This window comes from Poecile atricapillus, chromosome 3 (genome assembly GCF_030490865.1).
Source record: "Poecile atricapillus isolate bPoeAtr1 chromosome 3, bPoeAtr1.hap1, whole genome shotgun sequence".
NCBI lineage: Eukaryota > Metazoa > Chordata > Aves > Passeriformes > Paridae > Poecile > Poecile atricapillus.
In genome coordinates this window covers 104,800,169-104,825,883 of record NC_081251.1, presented here as the reverse complement: position 1 = coordinate 104,825,883, position 25,715 = coordinate 104,800,169, and the positions used below count along the sequence as shown (strand labels likewise).

Below are 25,715 nucleotides of genomic sequence, written 5' to 3'. Positions count from 1 at the left end.
TGGTAGCTGCTCCGTGGGGATTCAGCCGGGCCCAGCAGGGCTGGGTTGTTCAGGCTTGGCTTGGTGCTGTGGCGAGGCAGCTGCAGGTCTTTCCTCAGGGAGTTGCAGAGTGCCTCTGTCGTCGGGGCTGGGGGAAATCAGGGCGCTGAGACAAGAGAGGCAGCTGAGGGGTTCCCTCCTGGGGTAGCAAGTCCTGCTGGTGGGCGCTGTCTGGCAGGCAGTGGGAGCTCTGCGGCCTCAGGAAGCTGCCGCTGCCTGTGGTAGCTGTGGCACTTGGGAGCTGGCGCTGTGTGGGCAGCTGTCAGGTTTAGCCTGGAGCTGTGCCCAGCTGGGGGGGCTGGGAGAAAGCAAGCAGCCCAAGGAGCCAGGCAGCAGGGAAGTGTCTGACCCAATGCCACTTTGTCCCACATGGAAGCCTGGCTGGGAGATGGGGCTGCAGGCCGCTCCATGGCGGGGTGCCTTGCCCGGGGCTGCAGCGCTCATGGCTGACCCTCTCCTCACAGTGACCTCGCAGACGGCCTCTGGTGCCAAGCGTCGAGAGGAGCCGCTGCGTGGGAACAGGCAGAAGGACACAGCCTCTTGTGACCCACAGCAGGCCTTGCTCAAGGCACTCTCCTTGCTGGGCAGCGATGACTGGTAAGAAAGGCCCCGTTCACTCTGTCTCCCTCTCAGCGTTAAGGTTTTGCCAGAGTTTTAGCTGTTCTTGCCCAGGTGTGGAATCTTCTGGGACATCCTGCTGCTTTTTTGGGCAATGTGGAGGAGGAGTGGTGTGGGTGAGAGACAGGCCTGGATTGCAGAGTGGAAAGTCAGCTCCAGAGTGCCAGTGCAGTCTCTTACTGCTGAACTGCCTGCTGGGGCTGGTGAAGAAGGAAAATGGCCCAGTAACAGCCCCATGGGACTGTGTCTCAGGGACAGAAACAGGGAGGTGACAGGAAACAGCTGCCTGGTCCGGTCTCACAGCTTCTAAGAAGCAGTGAAACACGGACTTCATGGGCCAGAGGTTTCAGAAAGGCTGTCTTGTAAAACGACCACAAATGAAGACTCTGAAACCCCTCTCTTTGCCTCTTGGATTTGTGTATGCTTTTGACAGCCACAGCATCCTGTGGCCATGAGTTCCACAATTTCCTGAAAAGCAGCAAAAAATCTCCATGAAAAGCACCTCCCACTGAGGTCCCACTGAGCTGCCAGCCTGGTCATTTCAGAGGGTGCTGCCTAGTTCTTGGGTGGGGAGAGAAAAACCAATCTTTTTGGGACTTGCCTTTCAGGGAGCTGAAGGAGAAGGCGCTCTCCAGCATTGGACAGCTGGCTGGGTCCCATTCAGAAGTCGTGCTTTGTAGACTTCGTGAAATTTGCCTGGCAGTCACCAGCGAGGTGAGAACATTCTTCTGAATTGTCCCCCGTAACCTCATACATGGTGTGTAGAGTAGATATGTGCATGTTCATGTTCATGTGTGCTCAGGGATTGCCTTCATTTCTGTTTCTAGACCTTGTATTTCTAATGTCTGTCAGCTAGGATCTGTGTGTGCATGTAGCTGTATTTCCTGGTCGTTTGGCTGTCTGACACTCATCTTTGAGTGAGGTGTCATTGTAATGCAAGGTGCAAATGCACAAACTGAGACATTAATTACGTTATTTTCCAGAGTCCTAATCTCTGCCTGAGCTGTAATTCAACACTGCCAATTAGTCTGTAGACTTGAGTCTGTGCTTTCCGAATAAACGGGCCTAAAATCAAAGGGGTAGACATGATAGAAGAGTTAATTGAAATGATTTGGTTTTAGCCCTGCTATCAGCAGGTCTGAGGCCAGAAACTGGTGCCAGACTAAGTGCCTTTGTGTGCCTATGCTCTCCTGCTCTTATTGTGCTTTCATCTTCCCCTGGACACAGAGGGACTTGTCACTTCCTGGGACTGTTGTCTAAGGCCACTGGTTTTCTTTTCAAGGTGATTCTTATGTCTCTCTCATCACTTCCCCAGGTGAGCAACCTCCGCTCCAAGGTGTCCTACGCTGCAATCGTCACTCTTGGAGAGCTCTTTGCAGCCTTGAAGAAGGACATGGACTCCGAGGTGAATGAGGTTGCTCAGGTCCTGCTCCCGATGGTTTGGAATTCCCCAGAGTTTCTTGAGAAAGCAGCCAATCAGACCCTGGGGATCATGGTGGAGAACGTGACTCCTGCACGAGCACTGGCTGCTCTCATGGACAGGGGAGCCAAGTAGGTTCTTCTTCTTTTAGTGATCTCCTTCACCTTCTGATGTGTGCATGGGGGAAGGGATGAGAGACAGAATGGGAATGGTGAGAGGGAAGGCTCCTGCATCCTGCATCTTCTGTGAAGTCAGTGACTTCATTCTCCCATCAACCTCACTTCTTTCCTCTTGTCACCTGTTTCTGCCCTCCTACAGCCTATTAGTTCACAGAATCACAGAGCTGTTGAATATGGGGAGTTGGAAGGGGCCCATCAGGAGCATCGAGGTCAGCTCCTGGCCTTGCACAGAACACCCCAAGGATCACACCAAGTGCCTGACATTGTTGTTAAAATGCTTCTTCAACTCTGTCAAGCTTGGTGCTATGACCACTGCCCTGGGGAGCCTGTTCCAGTGCTCAACCACCCTCTGGGTGAAAAACCTTTTCCTCATATCCAACCTAAACCTCCTCTGACTCAGCTTCCTGCTGCTTCCTGGAATTCTCCCAGCCTGTCAGAGCTTCCCAGAACTGGTGAACTGTGGGAAAAGGATAGTGCCCGCAAAGGCTACAGATAGAGCCTCATGCTTTTGTGGGAAGAGGGACAATTGAAGTTGTAGCTGTGAGCGCTCTTTGATATTTCACTGTGCTAAGCACAGAGGCCCTGGGACAAACCATGCATCCTCATTATGCCATTAGCTTGAGAAAGAAGGAGGGGACTTGTTGGGGGATGGAGCACATGGGAGAGAATGTGCTGGGTAGGGCACAGACAGCACAGCAGGTGCAGCTCCTGCCAAAAGGAGTCTTGTAGGACTGTCCTGGCCTTAGAACTCTACTTTCTATTCAAACTGATGTTTCATGTTAGCTTGGAGATGATCACTTTACAGGCACCTTCACAGGCTGACTGCCATGGGACAGTTGAAGCAAATGCTGCCTTAAGTGTTGGTGCTGGGCCTGATAGTTCCCAAGAGACAGTCTCTAGAACAGAACAACCTGGCTGAACTGCCTGCCACTCCTTCCTCAGCTTTGGAATAGGGTAAAACATTCAGATGTATCCCTTGCCAAGCCTCACAGAAGGAACAGGCAGCATTGCTGGATATTCTGCAACCTCACACCCCACAGCATGGGGCATTTTCCCTGCATTTGTTTTTCTCAAGAGGTCTCTAGAATTGGGGATAAATGGGAGGAAAGAGCCTCAGTCCTGCTGCTGCTGCTGGTTTGTCTAGTGGGTGCCTCTGATGGGTCAGCATGAGTTGTCTTTAATTTCTAAATTATTCATATGTAATCTATTTTTTAATCTATCTCAGAGTAAATTTTGGGAAAGAAATTGAATATCAGATAATGCAGGGAGACTGAATTTCTCCCTCTTCCTTGCAGGCAGTCCTTCTGTACAATGCTAACTTTGTGTTTATCTGAGGACAGAACCTCCTACAGGTGTCTAAAGTTGCAGGGAGAACCCAGGCCTCCTTTGCCCAGCAAGGACAGGGAGCATTCTGTGGCCAAGGCCTGTGCTGCTGTGCCTCCTTCTCCCTGTGTCCCAGTGTTTGCTCTCTTCTTCCCAGGAGCCGCTACGTTGAGGTGCGGAAGTGTGCGGCCAAACTCCTCCTGTCCTTGATGGGGAAAATTGGAGTCACAAAGCTCGCAGGCACACCCAGGGCTGAGAGCCTGGCGCAGGTGGCGGGGAAGCTTGCTCAGGACTGTCACAAGGACACAAGGTAACGATCTTCATTTCACCTCCTAAAACAGGAAATCTGTTTGGTGTCTGGCTTTAAAAGGGAAACCCACAAAACTGTAGAAACTACAGGAAATAATATGTTACCTCTCCATGTGGATAAGGGGCATAGAATCACGGAATAGAATCATGGAAGGGACTCATCAGGGTCATCAGGTCCAGCTCCTGGCCATGTGCAGGACACCCCAAGAGACACTCCATGTGCTGAAGAGGATTGTCCAAATGCTTCTTGAGCTCTGTCAGCCTTGGTGTTGTGACCAGTGCTCTGGGTTCCCCAGGGAAATGACTGTACTGGGTAACCTGAGGTTCTCCAGCATGAAAGAGCATTTCCAGCTTCCTCTGACTTGAAGGACTCTTGACTGAAATCAGAAGAGCTCAGATTAGCTAGTCAGCTTTGTTTGGCCTTAGGTGCACCACACAAAGCCAAAGCGTTGTCTACTTTTCATCACTGAAGGATCCCAAATATATATTTCTCATTAACTTAAGATTTTCCTAGAAATACTTCAGGGGTCTTTAGCCAATGTATTCAGTCTTTCTAAACCTATTCTAAAGAAATCTATAATGCTTTTATCTGTGGCTAAATGACCTCCAAATTTGTCCTTGAAGAGCACTGTGGTTTCCTAGTGGCAAAATCAACCCAAACCACCAAAATCCCCTTACTTTGATGGTTAAATTCCCATTAATAGCTGCCAAGAACACAGGAGCAACTAGCTGCCCCTGTCCATACATACGGTATAGAATAATCAATAGGAAGCAAGAGGTGTTTTGTCCTGGCTTCCCTGCCTCTTAAAGGAAGGCAAATTATTGTGCAGTGCAAGCAAGACACTGCTAATAGGCTCTGACATCAAAGCAGATGTGTTTTGCTTGTTCCCTGGGATCCATTGATCCCACGGAAGCACTCACACAGTTTCAGAATGAAATGGTATTTTCTCTTGCCCCACGTTCTCCTCTTGCCTCTTGTGTTCAGCTGACAGCACTGTGCAGCGACAAGTGGAGGTAAATGTCTCTCCTTGCTGAGTAGGTAATGCCTTCATATACAAGGATTGCACCTGATGAGTTTAAGGTATCAGCCTCTTCTGTTAACACTCTTCCTATGTTTGTTCACTTTTCTTTCTTTTCCTTCCTTTGTTCCTTAGGCACTATGGACAGGAGATGGTGAAGATGATGCTAAGTCATCCAAAATTTAAAAGGCTTTTGGAGCAATCTGTTTCTACCCGTGACCTGGAAGATATTGTGACAAGAATTAAGAAGAAAGTAAGTGCTTGGCAGGAGAAATGTCTCCTTTGTGCAAGGATTGCCACTGCTAATATGAGATCAAACATACCTAATCGGTCTTTATCTCATTCTTCTGATTCTCTTTGCTCCTGGGAATGAGCTGTTAATCCTCAGCTAGTTCATCTGCAGACTACAAAGGGTCAGATATTCTTAGGGAAAAAGTGGGGTTTTGAATATTTTGAATATCACAAAGGCGAAAGGGGAAGCGGAGAAAAAGGGTTTTCATTTAAGCGTAACCTGTCCCCGTGCTCTCCCTACTGTGCCCCCAGTAAAGGAATGAAGTGAGAATTGTGCTTCTGAAGATGACAGAGCCTTTGCAAATTATGCTGGATGTAGTAGTGTCAGGAAAACTTCCAAATATGCAAAAGATGTACATGTCAATCCTGATTACTGCAATTACTGTCTGTCTGCTGGGAATACTGCCCTACTGCCGAACCCTGTGGAGCTGGAGGAAGATTGGTGAATTCAGCAGCATCCAGTGGAAAACCATCTGTTTGTTTGTGGGGTTTTTTTATTCTTCTTATCTACATTATAGAAGAGAGCGTGATGTTGTGGAGGAACAGGGAGAGTGAGTGTTGAATCAACTTCCAACACGATGGGCGACCCCAGAGAGTCCAAATTTTTCTGCTGCTTCCTTTAAGAACACTCATTGCCTACCAGTTTGCATTATTCCCATTTCTGCTCAAGCCTAATGAAATTGGGATTTTAGAGTGCTGCTCAGTATGGCAGCACCCATAACCTGCCTTGGGCTATTGAGAACAAAGAGTCGACATCACTGAGTCTCTGGTCTGTTGCCTTCTGTAAGCTAGGAAATGTCTCCCTAAGCCTTGGTAGCCATGATCCTGAGGTTCTAACTTGTGTTTTAAACAGGGAGTTTCCTATTGCATTTTCTAAAGAGTCATGGGGTTTCTTTATGTCTTTGTAGGAGATGGAAAACCAGAAGGGTGAAGGCCCATCTGTCAAGAAGCCGGTGAAGAAGAGCAGCGATTCCTCAAAGAAGCCCCAGGCCACATTGCCTTCTAGTAAACGGTACTGAGCACTTTTGTTAGATGGGACAAAGCACGTGACAAGCTTTACATGTCCTTCCTCAGGAAACTCTTTCTGGGGGAGATGACCTGTGCCAGAGATTCTTTCCATTCCCTACAAATGCTCTATGATAAAAATTGGCTACTTCTGCATTACACTGAACACAGCTTCTCTGGAGAGGTTTCCACAGAAATTGGGCAACAAAAAGACACCCATTGGTTGTGGCTCAGACGATGCAGTGCACTGGCAAGGGCAGTGTTGTGGAGGCATGGAGAGGGCTGTGTCTCTGCTGCCTGACTTGGGACAAGTAAATTCAATCAGGGTTGGTTTTTTTCATCAGAGAGGAGTCTTTTTCAGACTGGTGCTTTGATGAGAAGTCCCAGTCACGAAACAAGATGCCATTCCCCAAACAAGCAGCTTCCATGCAAGTTGTTTGGCCTGGCTCATTCATGGCTTCAATGGAAATTGGTCCTTGCTGTCCTTTCTTCCAGGGGCAGAGCTACTTGTACCTGTTCTCCTGTGATAACAGAGGAGAGTTATTTAGCTCTGTCATGCTCAGTGGTGGCAGAAGAGTGACCACATGCCTCAGTAGCATAGCTAGGATCTTGGAATGCTCATGGAAGAGACAGGTTGATGCAGGAGAATTGTTCCCTGTGGGTTTGTTAAACTGTGGATCTAGTCTCTGGGGAAGCAAACATAAAGTTAGCATAGTGCTGGGATGTCTGGATTCCGTTTTTATCTCTGTTACTGATTTCCTGGATCCTTCAGATATGACCCTGTTCATCTGTCCAGAGGCATCTGAGCTACTGTTACAGATTGTCATGCCTGGTGTAGTGGCACTTCTCCAGAGTGATGACTTTCCTTACTATAAGACACACATGTCCCATATCAGGAGGCATTTAAACTTACGAGTTTAAATTCTCTTTCCCCACAAAGCAATGAGACCTGTGTGCCTGGGAAGCCATCTGAAGGTCGATCAGATACATCTCATCCTTGGTTTTCCTGAGTGAGCACTGTCTAGAATGTTACTCGCAGATTGTCTCCTGTAATGATTGTCATGAGGTCCACCTTGTTTTTCAGAGCCTCATGATTTTCTAGCTGGAAATCATATCATTAGGGATGCTCCTCGAGATGTTTTGCTCTCCATTAACTGAAGGTCTTACCACCACCAAGTTCTAATTTGGTTTTATTTTCCAGGGTGAAGTCTACCTCTGAGGGACGCCTCCTACACCGTGCAAAAGCCCAGGTCACGTTACCTCCAGCTGTGGAAGAAACGGAGCCGCTCCAGAAGCTTTACGATCTCCTGGAAGCCAAGGGGTTTCAGACACGGCTGGAAGGAGTGGCATTCCTTCTCGAGCTGTGCAAAACCCGCCCCCAGCTCATCTCCACTAACATTGTCCAAGTATGTAGGGTATCTTCATTGTTCCTTTCCTTTAGCTCCTTTCCCAAGCCTGGAGCAGTGAAGTTCATTCCGTGTGTCTTAGCACTACATCCTGGCAGTTTGGGCCAGACTGGTCCCTCTTACACAGACAAATTTCATTCAGGTCCAGGCTTCAGAACAAGTTCTTTCAGTCCAGCTGTGTTTGTTGGGCAGGTGCCTATTGATGCTGTTCATCAGATGATGACAGAGTTTGCTGCTGCTGTAGCTTCAGTTGTCTCCTACTCCCAGCTGGGTTAAGTGAAGGGAATAGCGGCACTGAAAGCATGGCAATTATTCTCTAAATAAAAATGGTTTAGCATAAAGAAGAGAAATATCAGGCTGGGTTGGTTTAAACCACTTCTCTTCTCTTAACTTCACCTTGTCTTGCACATGCACATGTCTGGCTACTCATTTCCATCCTTGTCCCTATTCCTCTTGGGGAAGATGGTGCTCAACCTTCTTGTGGGGTCCTTTTCTTCTCTCTGGAAAAGGAGGAAAATTAATAAGAATATATCTATGCCTTCTCCTCCCAGAAGCTGCTTTTTCCCTTTCTCCAGAAAATGGTGCCTGATAATGTGGCTGTCAAGTGACTGAAGCTGCTCCAATAAGAGCTGTACAGCACATTAAATTTCAGAAGGCTACGTGTTAAGTTAGACAAATGGAGTGGTTCCTGGAAGAGTTGATCAGAGCCCTGCACTTCTCCAGACACAGAGACAGAGACAGGCTAAAGAAAACATAGATCTCCCCCAGCCATAGTTTTGGCAATATCAAAATTGCCCTCAGTACTTGAGGCAAGTGTACAGAAAAATGAGCACTGTACATATCTGGTTCCATACTTCTAAAGCAAAGGTCATCTTTTTGAATTAATAAATGAATTAATTTATTTAATTAAATTATTTACAGGCTGAGGGAAACACCATAGGAATTATTCTTTCCCCACCCAAACCTCAGCAAAATAGATGAAAATCTTTCAACCAGCATGAGGTTGTGCAACCACTCCAGTGAGTGGTCCCCAGGAAAACAGTGAAATTGTGCAAGCGAGTGCTGACCTGTCCAAAAGGATCAGATCTATCTTTTACATTGCTGAGTGTGCATGTCCACATCCCCTCTTCAAACAAGGACATTGTAATCCAGCTGTCATTTTGTTTGTTCTCTCCACAGATTTTTGATTATTTTGTCCTGAGAATATCTGACAGCCACAAGAGGGTGAAGCAGAAGGCGCTGGACGCGCTGGCAGAAATCATTGGCATCCTGGGAGATGCCTTGAGCCCAGTGATCATCCATTTGGTGGAAGGAATTACAAACAACTTGAACTCAAAGGATCCCGGGGTTCATTCTGCAGCTGTGAAAGCGCTGGAAGAATCCATTTCTCATTTAGGTAAGGCTGACCCCTGACATGGACTCTCCTCAGCTGTGTCTCTGCCTCTCCCACACAAGAGAATGCTGAGAGCCTTGATAGCTCTTGTTGTCTGTGGAACGCTGCAGCTGACATCCACCAGAAGCTGTGGAGCTGCAGTCCTCACACACCAGTCCCCCAACAGGCTTGAATGTGCATCAGCATTTCCCAAAGGTCCCAGGAGCCCTTGGCTCTGTGCTGCTTGTCTGAAGAGGAAGTCCTGGACTACAGCTTTGCTAGAATTCAGAGCCAAGGGTGTTTTGGAGTTTGCTTGGGCCCCATTTGACTTCCCAAGTGAATAGCTTTGCTGTTGGCATGGAGGGGCACAGGCCCATCAGAGCTATGGCAGAACAGCCTCCTGGAAGGCTCTGCATTATAGGCATTAGCTGCCCATTTCCCACCTTTCTTCTTTGGCTTCTTTTTTCAAAGGAGAACTTTTGATTCACCAAGTTCATTTCCTTATAACAAACAGGTAGACATCCAGGTGTCAATGATGCCTTGTTCCACATGTTGTTTTGCATGGTGCAAGATGGCTGTAGCAAATAGCTACCTAGGCAAGGGCTGCTGCAAATTCCTTTGCCACACAGATTTATGTCAGCTCTGAAAATGCTGCACTGGGGAATATGCGTGAGAAATGAAGTGTTAAAAAGGCAGGTCTTCCAGGGCAGTTTCCACTTTCTCCACCTCAGCTGCTCTGTGAGCTCATGAACTGCCTGACTCAGTGCCTTTCTGTGTTCCAAGTGTGGGGTTCTTCCTTTTTGCTCTGGGATTCAGACCCTTTTCACGCCTTACATGTGATTGAACTCTTGAGATCACTGATGTGAAATGTTTAACATAGCTCCTGGTAGAGCAGACAACTTTGGATCTACAGTTGTGCAAGGAGAGCTTTTCTTTTGGGATTAAAAACCCTCCCTAGGAGGCTGGAAGGAAAGAAGAAAAGGATTCAAGAATCAGCAGAAATTGACTTTATTTTATAAAATAAGGGCTCGCCCCTGCCCTTTCCCACCCCAATGTCCTTTCTCCTATGACCTCCGAAGAGTGAGCAGAAACGTGTGTTTCTCTTGTAGATAAAGTATCACTGATGAAAGAGTTTGGCCACAGATGGAGTCAACTGAGTGGCCAAGCTCTGCTGGATGTCACAGAGCGTATCACAGGTATGGCCAACCCTTCTAAGCCAAGAGGTCTTCCAAGGAAGAATGTACAGGGAATGCCTGTGAATAGACAGTAGAGTAGCTCCTCCAATTCAGGACCTGCTGAGCTTGTCCCTCCTGCCCAACACCCATGGCAGGTGTATTGGGCAGGTTTTCCTGGCTGCTGCCGTGGTGTGCAGCATCTGAGACGGGGGCAGTGCTGGGCCTCGTGGCTGAGCTCTCACTGGGGCATCTCAGAAGCCCCCTTCAGGAAAGGGAAGGGCTAAAAATACCCTAGCTGGCTCCTCTCTTGGAAGTTCATGGGCATCTGTGACCCTCGAGGGAAAGTGGTGGCAAATGCTGTTTCAGGGGATCAGTTTGTTTTGTCCTCACAGAATCCTTGTTTTGCTCTTGGAAGGTTTTGAGGCTGAACCCTGCAGGGCCTGGGGCTCTCAGCTTAGCTCAAAACTCAACACACATATTAGAGGCACAGATTTAGTGCAAGGGTAGCCTTTGTGGGCAGAGGGGCAGAAGCAGAGTGCTGAGGCTCCCTGCCTGTGCTGTCAAAGTGGCCTTGGGCTGAGCATTTCAGGGAGTGCAAACAGTGTCTTCCTATGTCAGCGCTGTCCAAAATGCTACAAATGCAGCTGCTAATTGATTCCTCAGAGGAGCTTGCTATGGCAGCAACAGACAAGGAATGGAAACATGATCATCTCAATATATAGTAGAGAAGATGATTTATGGCCTTGCTTTAACTGGGGCTAAATCCACCACTAATTCTGCCAGCATCTTTAAATGCAAGGTTTAATACACTTTGTGTCTTCATTGTGGATCTCAAACGGGCATGTTCAGCGATTGGGAATGTCAAAGGCGTGTTAAAGAGCAGTTGAATAAAGTAGATCTTTAGGAAGAGGGAGTTTAGTTTTGCATTTATTTTGATCTCTTTTTCAAATGAAGGAATTAAACATAAATTAGGGCTACTTTAAAAAGAGCAGATGCGCTCCCTGAGGTTTAGCAGGAACACACAGCTCTTTCTCTTCTCAACTTCCATACTGACCAATGTCTTTAATTGCATTTAAACTCAAGTGAACCCTTGTTTTTAAATGGATACCATAAGCCTTTTCCCACTTAGAAGCATTGGTCTTGGGTACTTCCAGGAGCTGTTGAAATGTTGATGATTGCTGGTGAATTAACAGCATAGAGAAAATGAAGTCTCTTCCACCACAGTATAATAAATGGCTCCTACACAACATTTTGCCTGTTTAGAAAATGAGAATGGTCTCCAGACCATTTCAGCTTTTGATCTCTCAGCCAAATCTGCCATGCAAGGAACCTGTTGGTAGTCAATTTTTGTCTATGTTTGATATAGTTCAGTTCAGAAAACAAGTAGAGAGGATGCCTCCAACACAATGTAAGAAAACACTCATGTTTTGGTTAAATTGTAGTCCCCTGGGTAACAGTTTTCTCTCTCTCTTCCTCTCTTCAGTGCACATTGTAAGGAAAAATGCCCTTCACATTCAGGAGGGGAAATGCCATTAAAATGTGGAGATGCTCAGATGCCATGGCAATGGGGTCTGGGTCATTATCTAAGACACCCTGGGGTTTGGAACAGCTGTTTGTTGGAAGCCACAAAAGCATTCTGCCAATGACACCAGCCAGTCACTGATGTTTCTACTCCAAGTGTCAAGCAGCACCCACCTCTGGTGGGCTGGAGTTTTGAAGTGTGGTCTAATACTGCCCTTTGCTGTGTGCCACTGAGCAAAGGGAAGAGCCAGATTAGACTTTTGGCACTTGACATTAGAAGTCACAAAAATGGAATCATCCTTTTTACTAGGAATCCCACATTTGCTTCTCTACGGTGCATGTCCAGATTTTCAGTGTGGGTTTAGACAAGTTCTTAATGGAAATAAAAGGCAATTTGTCATATTCAGGCATTGTCCCTGCAGAAACAGATCATAAAGTAGTTTAGTAGAAGTAGAAAGTCTGCCACAGCTACAAGGCCCTGCTTGGAGAAATTAGTCCTGGGGAGTTGGTGATTCTGTTTCTGGGAGGATCAGCTGCTTTGCCCATTTCTGGCTCATGGGAGTCTGTGTGCTCTTTCTCTGATCTTAGCCAGAGAGGCTTCCAAGAGGCAAAACTTAGAAATAGATCCTTGTTTGCATTAAGGTTGGTGGTTAAGAAGCTTGTGTCTCTCTCCCGGCAGCGCTTGTGGAATGGGTTTATCCCAGGAGCCCTGAAGTCGTCCAGCGCTACGCCCTGCCCGTGCTCTGGTCCTTCCTGGGGAACAAGGCGCTGCCCGTGCGAAGCGCCAATGTCCGCACTGTGGTCACCAAGCTTGCCTCTGCCCTCTACGAGGTGATGGGCACCAAGCTAAGGAAGTGTGCTGCCAGCCAGCCTCCACACGTGCGGGAAAACCTCTCCAGCATCTTGGGCTGGTGAGGAACCGATGCTCTCCAGGAAGCTGACGAAGAGCTGAGTTGGACACCTCCGGACGTGACTTTTTTGCTGTGCCAACAACGACAAAATCCTGAGGAAGGGTTTGCATCCGCCCCCACTCTCTCCACTGCCCTTCCTAGTCAAGGCATGGGGGGCCTGAAGCAACTCCTAACTGAGGACAAGATGAAGGCTGAGCAGGGCTCAGCCTCACACACAGGTGAGGGGTGGGGCTGGGCCACTCTCTGGCAGGAGGCAGGGTCTTGTGCCAGCCTAGAGAGCCTGTGCTCATCCCCAGGGAACAGTTCTGCCCTGCATGTGCCCCCTGCAATGAGCTGTGCTGCTGCCAGTGCCCCATGTAGCTGTAGGGCTGCTCAGCTGTGGGGCAGGGCCAGGAGCAGGAGGCTGCATGTGCAGCTGAGCCATGGCTGCAAAGCCCAGGGCTCTGGGCTCCCTGCTGTCCCAGGCCAGCCCAGAGGCCAGGCTGTTCCTGTGGTAGCTGTGTGCAAGTGGGGCAGTGTCCCCTGGCCTGCCTCAAGTGGCTGCAGGGAGAAGCATGTTTCCCTGTGCAGCTATTTAGAAGTTTGCAGAAAGTCTCTCCCATGAAATATGGAGCTCCAGATGCTTTAGGTTTGCACGGCATTCTCTGTTACACTTTGTGTTTCCATTTTGCAGACCTGACAGGCTCCTCTCTTACGAAGAATTTTTCTCTGCATGCTTCATGTGTGCTCCTACCCACAAAGTCCTTGCCTCCCATCCAGAAGAGCCCTCTTTCCTCGGAGCTGAGGAAGAAGCTTCTGCCTCTGCGAAGAGTGGTTGAAGAATAGGTTTAATGCCTTAGGGTTTAGAGTTAGGGATGTAGGATATAGTATAGAGATAGTAGTATAGTATAGGGATATAGTAGAGTAGGGATGAAGTGTTCTGATATTTTAATGTACATTTGAGGATACATTTTGATTGTATTTTTTAAATAGTGATGACATATTTTAATTCTTTATATATATTTTTGTAGATACAGTGTTTTTTTTTAATATTATGTAAGTTAATTTAAAAAAAAAATAAGCAGAGAATGTGAGACTAGGACCTGCTAGGCTAGAGGAGATGTGCTGAGGTTATGGGAGTACAGCTCACTTGATGTCCCAGTGACTCACCACATTCTTTCCTCGCTGGGCCTCTCACCTTTGAGACTGGCTCTGAGAGCAAAGGGGGGTAGAAGAAGCGCGCAGCTTGTGTTGAAAGAAAACTCACCCCCCGTGCATCCTGCTCCTGGATTGTGCTCTCTGCAGCACGGACAGACAGCGGGACACAGCTTCTCTTTGGCTTTTAGTTAGTTTTAGCTAGCTGAGGCAGAGGAGTTCCCTGGACCTTTTTTTTCTTTTTTTCCTGGATCTGTGCAAACCTGCTTTGGACTGGAAAACACCCAGACAAACCCCAGGAGCTCAAGCCCTTGGCCCACCGGGGCCTGGGCCTCAGCACTATCCAGTGCCAAAAGGACTGAGAAGAACCTGAGCAATCCGAACTACACCACCTGAAAAGAACTTTTCTTCCTAGATTCGCCATCCCATCGAACAGCAAGAGGTTTTATTGTTCAATATTGCTCAATTTCTGTTAAATAAACAGCTTTTTCCACTTCTCTCCAAGGAAATTATTTTTCCCGGACCAGTTGAGGGGAGGGGTCATTTGAATTTTTTTCCCTGGGGAAACCCCCATTTGGAGCTTTTCTCCCAAATCTGCCCTAAACTAAGACAGGGGACAATAGACCCAAAAGATCCTGTATAGTCAAAAGTTTTCGACCTACATGTATTCTGTGCTCACAAAAGGCCTGAGCAAAGAAACAAAGAGAAGTGTGCCCAAATCCCAAAGCTTTGCTCCTTTGCAATCTCACACCGATCTGGCTCAGAGGTGTCTTCAATCACAATTTCATAGGTAAGAAGAGCACGTGGGAAAAGATGCACTGCTTCGGAAAAGTATCTGAATGGATATTTATCCAGGACAGCAGTTCAACAGTCTTGTTTGCTACTTGTTTGCAGAAGGATGAGTGGATGTGAGGCCAACAACCAGTGATGAGGGTTCCTCAAATCTGTCTGTACTCCTGGGTGCCATTCAGCCCAGAGCTATGGGATAATCCCAAAGTGCATCTCACACACATTCTGCCTCCAAGAAAAGCTTGGCCTCACTTACTAGAGTCAAAGAAATAGAAGAGTAATAAAATGGGCAATTAAACTTGTCACTTTAGAATGACTCTCCTGCTTTTCAGTGTCAACCGAGGTTGTACCTAATGCTCCCACAGCTTGTTACAAACAAGTGTTTGAGATTGCTTAAAAGTTTTCCAGCAAGGTTATTGGTAAAAACCAGATGGAATATGAAACAATAGCTCAACAAAATTCATTGGCAACATTCACACTCTTACTTACGAATCAGTTAAGGGAAGGAAAACAAGGAAAAAAGCAACAAACAAAATGCAGTCAATGAAAGCAGAAATGAACCAAGAACTATCTTTGTGTGTGTGTGTGTGTGTGTGTGTGTGTTTAGGTGTGTTTAGGTGTGTTTAGGTGTGTTTGACAAAGGAACATAAAGGACAAGGATAAAAAGGAACATGGCCTAAAAGCTTAACAGCACTCAAGCTTAACAGTAGTTAAACTGGAGCCTCCAGGAGAGGGGGTATTGGCCCAGGATCCATTGTTGATGGGCGATCCTGCGAGTGCAGCAAGCGTCAGAGCTCGCTGGCTCTGAGAGGCCCCACTCCGAGGGCGGTTGCTGCTGGCAGCCACTGTGGTCCAGGAGAGCTCCAAGGGCCTCCTTTGGACCGCTGTTCATGGGCCACAAGAGAGTGGGCCTCAGTCATAAAATGCTTCATCGTGGCCGCACTTTGGGTCAGCAGCCGGCCTTTGAAAGTGTGAGAAGAAGGATGTTATGCCATTCAGGCAAGAAAAGTAATTTCCCAGGCTGTTCATAGAAAACCCCAGGAGCTCGTTAGACAGCACAAGTTCCTGGCGGCGCTCAGTGTTTCTGATAAGCTCAAGAGGAGCTGAGCCCAAGGGCTGTTCAGCAAGGCCAAGGACTAACCAGCGTTTCTCAGGTCACAGTGTGGCCTGACAAGGCTGGGGGGATTCACCACCACAACCTGAAGCATGAAGTTTTGATGTAGGGTAAAAAGCCGTGGCCCAGTGGGAGTGGGCTGTTTCCTCAGGCCTGAGGGAGAATCACTGTGCAGATCCTTGTGCTACTGACTCCATCTCTCCCCACTTTTCCAAGTTCTTGGAGGCAAGGTGTTATAAATGCAATAGCAAAATAAGGTCAATAAAAAGCAATTTATTATAAAACAATTTAAGCACCTGCAACGAAAGAGAAAAACCACAATAAATAGGTCAGCGCAGCGCTGGGTGGACAGGGCTCTATACCCAAGGTATAGGTGTTCCCAAATCCACACCGTATGGGCTGCAGTCGGGGGTTCTTATAGGGGTTTTGTGCCCTGAGGCCAAAACTCCGAGCAGTTACTGTTCAACAAAGTGTCTTGATGGTTGGTTGAATGGATTTCCTGGAACCAGCGAACTGAATCAATAGACAGTGGGGCAGAGTCTCCTCATATGTAAAAAGGTTTTGGATGTTCCTCGATTTTTGGGCCATCAGGACGGAGTGGTTGGCTCCGGGGTTGGGGCCGATGAATATCTCGACTGGGCTTCTTTCTTTGTCTAGTTTGATTGCTCCCCACCTGTAGCTTGTCAGGCGGGGTGTTCAGGTCCGGTGATGAGTATCTCGTCCGGGCTTGTTTTTTTTGTCCAGCCTGATGGCCTGTGTCCTGCTTATTCTTTTAGGCTGATGGGTGCTGGCTAGGATCATTATCCCGATGCCGGTAGAATTGTTCTCTCTAAAATGGATGTTTGCAGCTGGAGGAATCCCTAGCCACACTATGTTTTTTATTTTCTCATGTTATTATACTACAGATATATTTATTTAGGTCTTTATGAATTTTTATTCATAACTATATTTATTACAAAGGTCACTTAGGTTAGACACACAGATCACAAGAAGTGCTCTTCTGTTGTTCTGCACAATGAATTAAAGTCAGATTACACATCCCAAATCTGTTTTCTCTTACTGGCAAATAGAGTGATTTGAGGAATTTCTGGAGCAGCAAACTTGTTTCCTCAAGTACTTACTCTGTGAGGCATGGAGCATTGTTTTCTGCTAGGAGATCCCTGCATACTGTTCCACACACCTTTCATAAAGGCCCAAACCAATTCCAAACACTCTGCCTATAGTAAGTTTTCACATAGGGCTGCAGAAATCCAGGACAACGGCAAGTGAGTGTTGGAAGGGTTTTGTCCTGTTCATGTCATAAGAATTCTTAATGATCTAAAGCAATTCCGTTCAGATGTAACATGGAATCTGAGTTTTTTCTATTAAACTCTTTCATGATGAGTAACAAACCTTGGGAGCATGAGGTGCAAGGCTGACATACGAAGCATGAGCATGTCCTCCACAGTGAGCAGTTTAATTGTCCATTTTATTACTCTAATATTTATTCCACACTAAGAAGCAAACCCAAGCTTTTCTTGGAGCCAAAACGTGCATGGTATACACTACAGTCCCTCGCAGGATCACCAGGGCGGGCAGGGACAAAGCAGGCAATCTGTGTCATTGTGAACCACTACAGAGCTACATCCCAATGTGCGTTTAAGTAGCACAGTATTATTAAGAGCTCCTTAAATACTAGCAGAAGCAGCTGGGCATGCCAGGTGGGGCTAAGGTGAGGCCCAGAGGGTGGGAGGTCTGAGCATCAGCCTTCCAGCCAGGCAGGGGAGGGAGGCCACCTGGATGGAGAGGCTGCAAAGGGCTGCTCTTTATGGGAGGTGTCCACCCACTTCTTCCTTGACATTGTGTCTCTAGAAGAAGCTGTAGATCAGATACAAGGGAAGAAATGAGTTAGCTGAACTCCCACCTTAAAAATCAATGCATCCAAAAGGTGAGGCATTCAAGGGTTTTTGAATTATTCAGAAGATCACTTTCTATTTATTTTTCAAGAAATTATAATCACTAGAATTTCTCTGAACTGTATGGCAAGCCAGGAGACAGAGCTTCTACTGCTTTGCTTATGTACTGTTTGTTGTCCACCGACTACTTTGAAATCCCTTTCCTTCCAAACAGTTAGCAACCCACAGTGGTCTCCAGAATTGGACAATTAAACCTACACAGTAATTGCTTTTAAAAGCTAGTTTTCACGGTCTTCATTTCTGTAACTCCCACCCAGTTCTAGGTTTGGTTTTTTTTGGTTGTTTATATTTTCCTTCATAAAGAAGGAAATCCTGTGACACAAACAAAGGCTTCATGTATCAGAGGTAAAAGAAGCTTTGCACTCCCCATTGGATGTCCCCTGTATTCAGCGAGCCTACTTCAGTAGGCAACAAATTGGCCATCCAAATGTTCCACTTTTCTACTTCATTGTTACAGAGGTTTACTTCCTGCATTCATTTCTGCAGACACACCCAAAACAAATACAAACATGACCTGCCTCAAAACACTACTGATCATCGCAGTTCCAGACAATTCAAAAAAAGGAAATAGAGACGGGCAGGTCATTTTTAAACACTCTTAAAAAGAACTGTTAGAACTCTGAAAGCTAATCATTCTTTACATGGCATCACAGAGGAAAAAATCAAGTGGAAGCCAGACAATAAAAAAAGGACATATTTCTTAAATCTGAACTATTTTTTCCTGAAGAATGATATGGTCAGTAATAAAAGCAAAACAGGTCAGGTTTAATAAAATAGCTCATTTTCCACAAGTAATCAAGCAAAAATGTCACCTGATCAATTCTGAGCAGTAATTCTCCCCAACTGCATTCAGCATCCCAGCTGCATATCAGCAATTAAGGAGTCTTTCCAAAGGGGCTGTAGCCAGGATTTGGCAGAACAAACCCTAAGCAAAGGGACCAGATCCTCTGATCCCTTTTCCTGCAGCAGCAAAATTATGTCTTCAAGTCTCATCTCTCCTATCAGTAAATGCCCAGAGATGAAAAAGGAACAGCAACTGACTTTCATTGAGGCTTTCAACTTGAAAGCATTGGCTGACACAGATGCACGAGAGAGTGCATTTTGTCTGGCACAATTCTTCTTGTCAGGGATCAGGCAAGGCAGGCAGGGAGGGCCAAGGCAGAAGGCATCTCCTCCTGCAGCCTCAGCCTGCAGCACTGACCCAGGCAGAGAGAGTCGGGGAAGAGATTTGTTATGGTGAACCTGCCATAGGTGGCTTTGGGCTTGTGCTGTCAGAGGATGACAAACTCAGACCCTGCATAGGCTGCATCCATTTGGAAACCTCCTTTTCCTTAATTGGAAATTTCACAAGGACTTTCCCTCGGAGGAGGTTTCCCTGTTTCTCCCAGTGCAGAACCAGGCAATGTCCATGAATCTCCTTCAGATCTCAAAGGGTTCAGCTCAGAAAGTGCCCCAAGGAAAGGTTTTCTCCTTTAAGGGCAAGACAAAGGACTGGGAACATTTCTCATTTCATGCCCAGTGCCTGCTTTTTCTCTACTAACTGTGACACTGGAAAGGCTGCAGGGAGATAAAGGGCAAGTGCTGGATGGAGCAGAATGTTTCCTTTTCCTGCGCTGCATTTCCAGGGCCCCAAGGTACTACTCCAGCTCCAGCCACTCAGCACTTCACACTGGAGGAATTTTCACTGCACCACCACAGCACACTCCCAGTGATTGGGCTTTTCAAAGAGTCCACTGAGCCCATCAAGGAATTTAAAACAATTGAAAGAAATCTTGAAAAGAATGGTTTTATCCAAGCTTTCAAAAAGTCACCTCTGAGTCAAAATTCCAATGGTCATTTTCGGACAGACATGCCCTGTACCAACCTGCTTGTTCAGAGTTCTCCTCTTTGGATGTGCTGGTGATCTTGGCCTTATGAAAATGGAGGACAAAAGAACATGTTAAGAGGAAGAAAGAGAAAGGAGGGAATGCGTTTAGCATGAAAGGAGGAAAACCTTCTCAGCTTGGTCACTCTGATGAAGGAGGAAATGCAACACAGAAACTAAACAAGTTGCAAAGCTGATTCATTGTCCTTAAGCTCTCAGTTGCTGGAGTCAGACAGAGCTGGCCAAGCTCCGGCTGAAACACAGCAGTCATTCTTCAACTTGCATCATAACCCCCCAATTCTGCTGTCTCTCCTTTTGGAGCCAAGTGGCTCCTACAGCCTCTCTGAAGCAGCAAGAGCTGCTGAGCTGGGACACGAGACTCTGTGGAGGGCAGCTCCTTTTGTACTGCTGCCGAAGCTTGACTTCGCCTGCTTGTGCCTTACACTGGTGACAGTCTCATGCTCCATGTGGTCAGAGCACTGCTGTCTCCTGAGAATGATATTACACCTCCTTGCTCTTTCAAGAACAAAAAGGCTTTTTCACACACAGCTGTTAGAGAAGGATATTCAGATTGCATTTTAAAAGCCCTACAGAAGATTTTCAATGTGAGTGATACTTCTGTGACTCCTTTATTGTTATCACTCAGACAAGCATGACAGCTACATTTTCTCACACTTCTCCAAGCCAATATCTTTCCTTCAGGTACAGTGCTATAACTCTTTGTCGTGGTTTTAAACCCGTAACTAAAAAAAAAAAACTTATTTCTTGCTGTGAGATATGGATTAGAACAAGAGCAAAACAGGCTTAAAACTTAAAAGGAATCAAGACAGTTTATTAACAAAACTACAGGAATAAAAATAAATAAACTTCAGAATAAACTTCCAGAAAACCCTTTTATCCCCCACTACTTGACCAGTCTTTTGTACACGTGACAACATAGAGACAAAAAACTTTAGAACTTTGGTGTTTAAAACAGTCCCAATTCTTGCTACAGTCTTTTCATCAGTCTTTGTAGAGAAACAGAAGTTTCCTTCTGCTAATCTATGGAGTTTCTCACAAGAAAGCTATTTCTGTTATAGCTTTCTATTGCCCTGATGTCAGCTGCCCAGAAGTGCTGTCATCAGAGCTCACTCCTCCCATTTCACATCACTCTGAAGTGTGTATGGGTCAATGAGTCTAGGGATGTCATTTTAAGGATGAGTTATTACTCAAAGGCAAAAGTCTTCTTCATCTGTCTCTGTGAGCTCCACTAGAAAACAGTTTTCTCATTGCCCCCCAAGGCTTCAAATCTTCGCTTCACTCTTTTCTAGTACTTCACTGTATCGCAATTACTCTACTTTTTGCTCAAAATCCACACTTTGAACACTCCATTCCTCCCTATATACCCTATTATGAATTAAAGGAGTTTTTTCAGGACCTTATTGTCCATTTCCATAGCTTTAACAGAAACATATTTCAGCTTATAAAGCATCTCCTTATTCTCTACCTTTTTCCTCTCTCTGGATAAAAGGATTAATCCGCAAGTCTTATCTAGGTAATGAAAGAGTTAAAATCTTGCCCAGGCTTTTGTAGATGGTTCTGTTAATTCTGCCGGAGCAGCAGCTGGAGCTGTCTGCGATAGAAGATTCTTCATGGCTACTCTGGAGAGTGTGGTCGTTGTCTCAGCCTGCCGCAGGTCCAGAGCTTTTTTTTCCTTTCTTTACTCGGCAGTCTCTGGTGAATTCCGTCACGGCAAAAAAACTGCAGCCGAGCCAGGGACCAGCCTGGCCCGGCCAGAGCCCGGGGCAAGCCCCGCAGGCCCCATCTCCCGGCCGGGAGCCGCTGGGCCCAGCCCAGCCCCTGCTCGGGCCGCATGGCCAGGCAGGGAACAGGAGGCCAGCCAGAGCTCTGTTACCTTTCACAGCCAGGAAACAAAGAGAACAAGAGAGCTCTGGCTTTACATCTTAAGGAGGGGTTCACAAGTTGATCTCCCTTTTCAATGGTTAAAACTGCTGTCAATTCTTAGAAATGACTGATAATTGGTCAGGAGAAAAGACTCCAATCAGCCACCAGCAACTTCAACTTCCTTAGCTCCCAAAACTACCTTAAAGGTAAAGTCACCCCATGACACTCTTCTCTAGCAGCTCACCTTCTCTGATCTTAAGCTTTGACCTTAATATTAGACATTGATCGGATTATACATCTATACCCCAGAATTTATCTGGGATCTCACTTCACAGTGGAGGCCCAGGCACAGAGAAGTTACATCTGACATTTAAAGAAACAACACTTAAATTTGCAAACACCTCTAAAGTAGCCAATATTTGCCCAAACATGTTCTCCTGGCTGAAAAAATTGACAGTCAAGGATCAGAGTATTCAAAGATCTGCAGCATCCGGACCCATGCAATACAGTTCCCAAATGACACCACAAACATTACAGAGGGAATCAATAGCCAAGTCCAAAAGAGGACATGTCTTGAGGAGCTTTTCAGACCTGCCTCCTCTTCCCCACCACCACCTCTACTCTTGGGCCATATGGTGGTGGGTTTGACATTGGGCTGGATCACCACAGATAGGGCCAAATGCTGAATACACAGAGGTTTGCCTAAAGACATGGGAGAGCTGACTGTGCAAAATAACTTCACGAGATGGGAAGAGCGAGGTGAACAGCACACTGGAGCAGCAGACACCTTGGCTTACCTCATCTCCTGGGACTCTTGGACATCCAGCTGCAGAGAGCTTTTCAGAGACCCTGCAGCACTGCCAACATCGGGACTTACTGCCCTGCGTATCGGGGGGATCAGAGGGAGACCCAATGACTCCTTCTTCACATCCCCTTCAGTGAGATTCAGCAAGGAAGCCTGAAAAGAATAGAATATTATTAATATATATTTCTATATACATTATTATAATATTTTTTGTTTATGTATTAATTCTAATATATTATTTTAATAGTATTCAGCTTAAACATCCAACTCTCCCCCTTTGATGCCTCATGACATTTAGCCATGCTCTTAGCTAGAACTTGGCTGGAAAAGAATTGTCAAGCTGATGCTGCAGCTTGGTCTAGGACAGGGAATGGAAAGAGAAGTGGTGAGGGAGACACCATGTTGCACATTTGCCACCTCTCCCCACGCGCTCACTTCTGTACAAGTCTGGCTACATTCCCAGTTGGCATCCACATACTTGACATCAAGATGTTCTCAGGTGACAGTGCTTCCACTGGACTTTTGGATGTATGGGAAGCTGTTTAGATCCCTATAAACTCCCTGTCCCTAAAGCACCTAACAGACACTACTGATTCTCCAGTCAAGTCCCCACAAATCCATTCTGAAGGATGGCAAAACCTGCTTTTCTTAACCCCTCATTCCTTCTGCTGCTGCCCTTCCCTCCTACAGCTCCCCAGCAGCCTTTGAGGCCAGATGCTGCTGAGCTCTCAGGATGCTCAGAGCTCTCCAGCTCCCACACATCCAGCATCTCAGGCTCACTGGCATTTAGGAAGTTCAGCAGAGCTCCCTGATCTGCGGCTCTTTGGAAGGTCTCTGCCTGCCCAAGTTGCTCCAGGGCACCCATGCCATGTTCAAGAAGGGGGGTGGAGGAAGCAGGTACAGATGCACACCCTTCCTTAGTATCCCTTCATTTCTGGCACAGCTAAAAAGCCAAATCAGGACCTGTTCAAACTTCAGTAAAAGCATCAGTTCCTGTCAGGGATACACGGGGCCCTTTCTCAGCAAGGCTGAGACCAAGTACCCAAGACTTTGACTGGACATTCAGTCTGCCAAAGCTGTTGTTCATTTGCCTCCTCCTGCACCCCATGGCAAACCTGGGCTCTGGGCTGTTCTCCCCATGGCCACCCTTCCCTCTGGTAACAGCCTGAAGTGCAGTGTCCAGCTGAGCTCTTCCTTGGCTCAGCAGCTTCCCTGGGCTCACTCCACAGGGAAAGCTCTCCGAGCTCTGTCTACAGCACAGAAACTAAAAATCTACCACACAGTAAATCCTGTGGACTTAGCTTGGTCTCCTTACCTTATGTCCTTTTCCCTCTGAACTCAGCTCCTGTTTTTTCCTACTGTCATTATCATAGCAGTTGGCCTTTTTCCCATTCTCCTGCTCTCTCTTCCATGGGGAGCTCTGAGGAAGGAGAGCTCCTCTGGATGGGAGGCAAAGTTTTTGTAAGTGCATATAAGAAGCGCAGCCTCCAAATATTGTGAACATCACAGGATTTCTCCCAGAATAAATGTTCTAGTATCTAGGACTCTGGGTGCTCTTGAAGCCCCAAACACCACCTCTGGCCTGACCTCGAGACACTGGACGGCTGAATTTTGTTTCCCGTAGAAAAGTTTGTGAGGAGGCATATCCCCACCTTGAGATGCCCGGGGTGGGAAGAAGAGCTGGCCCCGGATGATGTCCTCATTGTTGTGGAAAGGAAGGTGCCCGCAGACCAGGTCGTAGAGCAGGATACCCAGGGACCAGATGGTGGCTGGCTGGCCACGGTAGCAGCCGAAGAGGATCCATTCCGGTGGGCTGTATTCTGGTGTTCCTATGGGACAGGGGCGCAGCTCATCAGGCTGATGCTGCTCCCTCCCTCCCAGCCAGCTCCCATTCCACAACAGCCAGCCCCTGCCCCAGTGAAAAGTAACTTGGCTACAGCCGGCTGAAGAAGGATTCCCCCCTTCCTCCCTCTTCCCCCTCTGCCAGCAAAGGGGAATACTGAAAAACCGCTCAGGCTACTCACGAGTCTCCACAGAAGTATAGTGAGCGCCGTTTATTTCTATCTGTAGCACACTTTTATAGGGTCTGACAGGGTCCGTCGGCGAGCCGGGTCCCGGAGTAAACGCTGCCGCAGCCGCCGCTCCCCAGCAGCGAGCCCTGCCGGTAGAGCTGCTCCAGGGGAGGCTTCTCCGCCCGTCCGGGCGGCATCGCGCTCTCGGCATTCTGCCCGGAGCACCCGACCGCCCCGGGCACTGCTGCTTCCCGAGCCGCTCCGGGCTCCGGCGACTCGGGGCCGGCGGCCCAGCTGACGAGCGGCCGGGCTCGGCTCGGGGACGCTGCCGGCGACGGGGCGGGAGCCGGGCGGCAGCGGGGCGGCTCTGGCAGGGGCCTCGTTCGGGGCTGGGCCAGGGCCCGCACCAGGCGGAGCCAAAAGACGGTGCCGCTCCCCCACCACCAGAGGGAGGAACTCTTCCAGAAACTCTTCCAGAGGCGCCACAAGCAGTGCGGAGAGAACCTGGCGGAGGTGGGACCGAGGCGGGCCCGACAGGGGCGGGCCGGGGGCCGACTCGCCCACGGGCGCCTTGCGGGACGCGGCATAAGCCGGGCTGGGAGAGGCTGAGAGGGACGGCACGGCACGTCACGGGACGGCAGTAGAGTGAGTGTGAGAGGGAGAAGGGAACGGAGAGCGAGCGGAAAGTCGAGCGGAAAACCGATCGAGAGAGGCGCTGCCGCTGCCGCTGCCGCTGCCGCTGCCGCTGCCGCTGCCGAGCCGCCGGAGCGCGCGGCCGTTCGTCCGTTTCCTCAGCGAGCCCAACGGAGGAGCCGCCGCGCGCTCCGCGGAACGAAAGAAACAAGCGGAGAAATAAATACCTATGAAAGAAATAACCAAATAAATCAATACAGAAATGCATAAAAATGTTGGCTTGTAGGTTTCTTCTTCCTTGGGTGAATGAAGCATTTCCGTGGTGAAACAGGGACATTAAGAATTAGGAATCAAGCATAAAAAAGTGCTTTGACTAAAAGAGGGGAGGCTGACCAAACCGTATGAAATCCTTACTGCTCCCATAAGAGCAGGAGGAGAGCAAGACTACAAGATAAGATAAAGAACTAGAATGTGCAAATAGGATACAAGGACAAAGGCACCACAGGATAAGGGGGTTCTTTGGACCCCTAAGCTGGGAGAAATGGTATCAAAGTCCGAAGGATGGTCAAAGGACTAAAAGGAGCATGCATAAGGAGACAAGGTGATAAGTTCAACTGAGAGGAAAATTGCTGACTTCATCCCAAAGACCCCCAGACAACCACCAGAGTGACCAACAAGGAGCAGTGGGCAATCGCAAAGAGGTGTGGAGCTAATTTTAATATGAAGTGGGGACAGGCAGGGTTAGGAAATGAATGTGTATTAGGCGTATTGTGTAGCCCGAGTTTGTAGAGAATAAAAAGAGAGGGGCAAGTCTCTAGGGTGTGCATGTCTTTGGAGGAGATACCTCCATGCTGAATAAATACATACCTAATCTTATAACTTACTCTGTGGGTTATAGAGTTTTCTTTCCACATATCACTGGGGAGAATTCCCTGTC

At 47.5% G+C, this 25,715-nt stretch overlaps 2 protein-coding genes across 2 annotated transcripts in view; one reads left to right on the top strand and one right to left on the bottom strand.

Moving 5' to 3' along the window:
• Positions 1–12,592, top strand: part of LOC131577706 (TOG array regulator of axonemal microtubules protein 2-like) — a 29,427-nt gene extending 16,835 nt beyond the window's left edge. The window contains exons 9-18 of the mRNA XM_058835752.1: positions 504–636; positions 1,266–1,371; positions 1,973–2,208; positions 3,737–3,889; positions 5,043–5,160; positions 6,107–6,210; positions 7,405–7,609; positions 8,789–9,005; positions 10,091–10,177; positions 12,357–12,592. Of these exons, the coding sequence (XP_058691735.1) occupies positions 504–636; positions 1,266–1,371; positions 1,973–2,208; positions 3,737–3,889; positions 5,043–5,160; positions 6,107–6,210; positions 7,405–7,609; positions 8,789–9,005; positions 10,091–10,177; positions 12,357–12,592 (1,595 nt within the window). The remainder of the gene's footprint in view (positions 1–503; positions 637–1,265; positions 1,372–1,972; positions 2,209–3,736; positions 3,890–5,042; positions 5,161–6,106; positions 6,211–7,404; positions 7,610–8,788; positions 9,006–10,090; positions 10,178–12,356) is intronic.
• Positions 12,593–15,195: 2,603 nt separating this feature from the next.
• On the bottom strand, positions 15,196–25,115 carry LOC131577705 (uncharacterized). The gene is made up of 5 exons (XM_058835751.1): positions 24,158–25,115; positions 23,786–23,962; positions 23,449–23,570; positions 21,920–21,983; positions 15,196–15,395 (listed from the first exon to the last, which is right to left on the bottom strand). Exons 1-5 carry the CDS (start codon positions 25,113–25,115, stop codon positions 15,196–15,198), a joined length of 1,521 nt encoding a protein of 506 aa, XP_058691734.1.
• Between the last annotated feature and the right edge of the window lie 600 nt (positions 25,116–25,715).

Coding starts and splice junctions, on each gene's coding strand:
- LOC131577705 (XM_058835751.1), bottom strand. CDS start 25,115: ATGTCCCTGTTTCACCACGGAAATGCTTCATTCACCCAAGGAAGAAGA. Junction 23,963..24,157: donor CTATACTTCTGTGGAGACTC/GTGAGTAGCCTG, acceptor CCTGTCCCATAG/GAACACCAGAATACAGCCCA. Junction 15,396..21,919: donor TGGTGGGGAAGAGGAGGCAG/GTCTGAAAAGCT, acceptor GCCCATGAACAG/CGGTCCAAAGGAGGCCCTTG.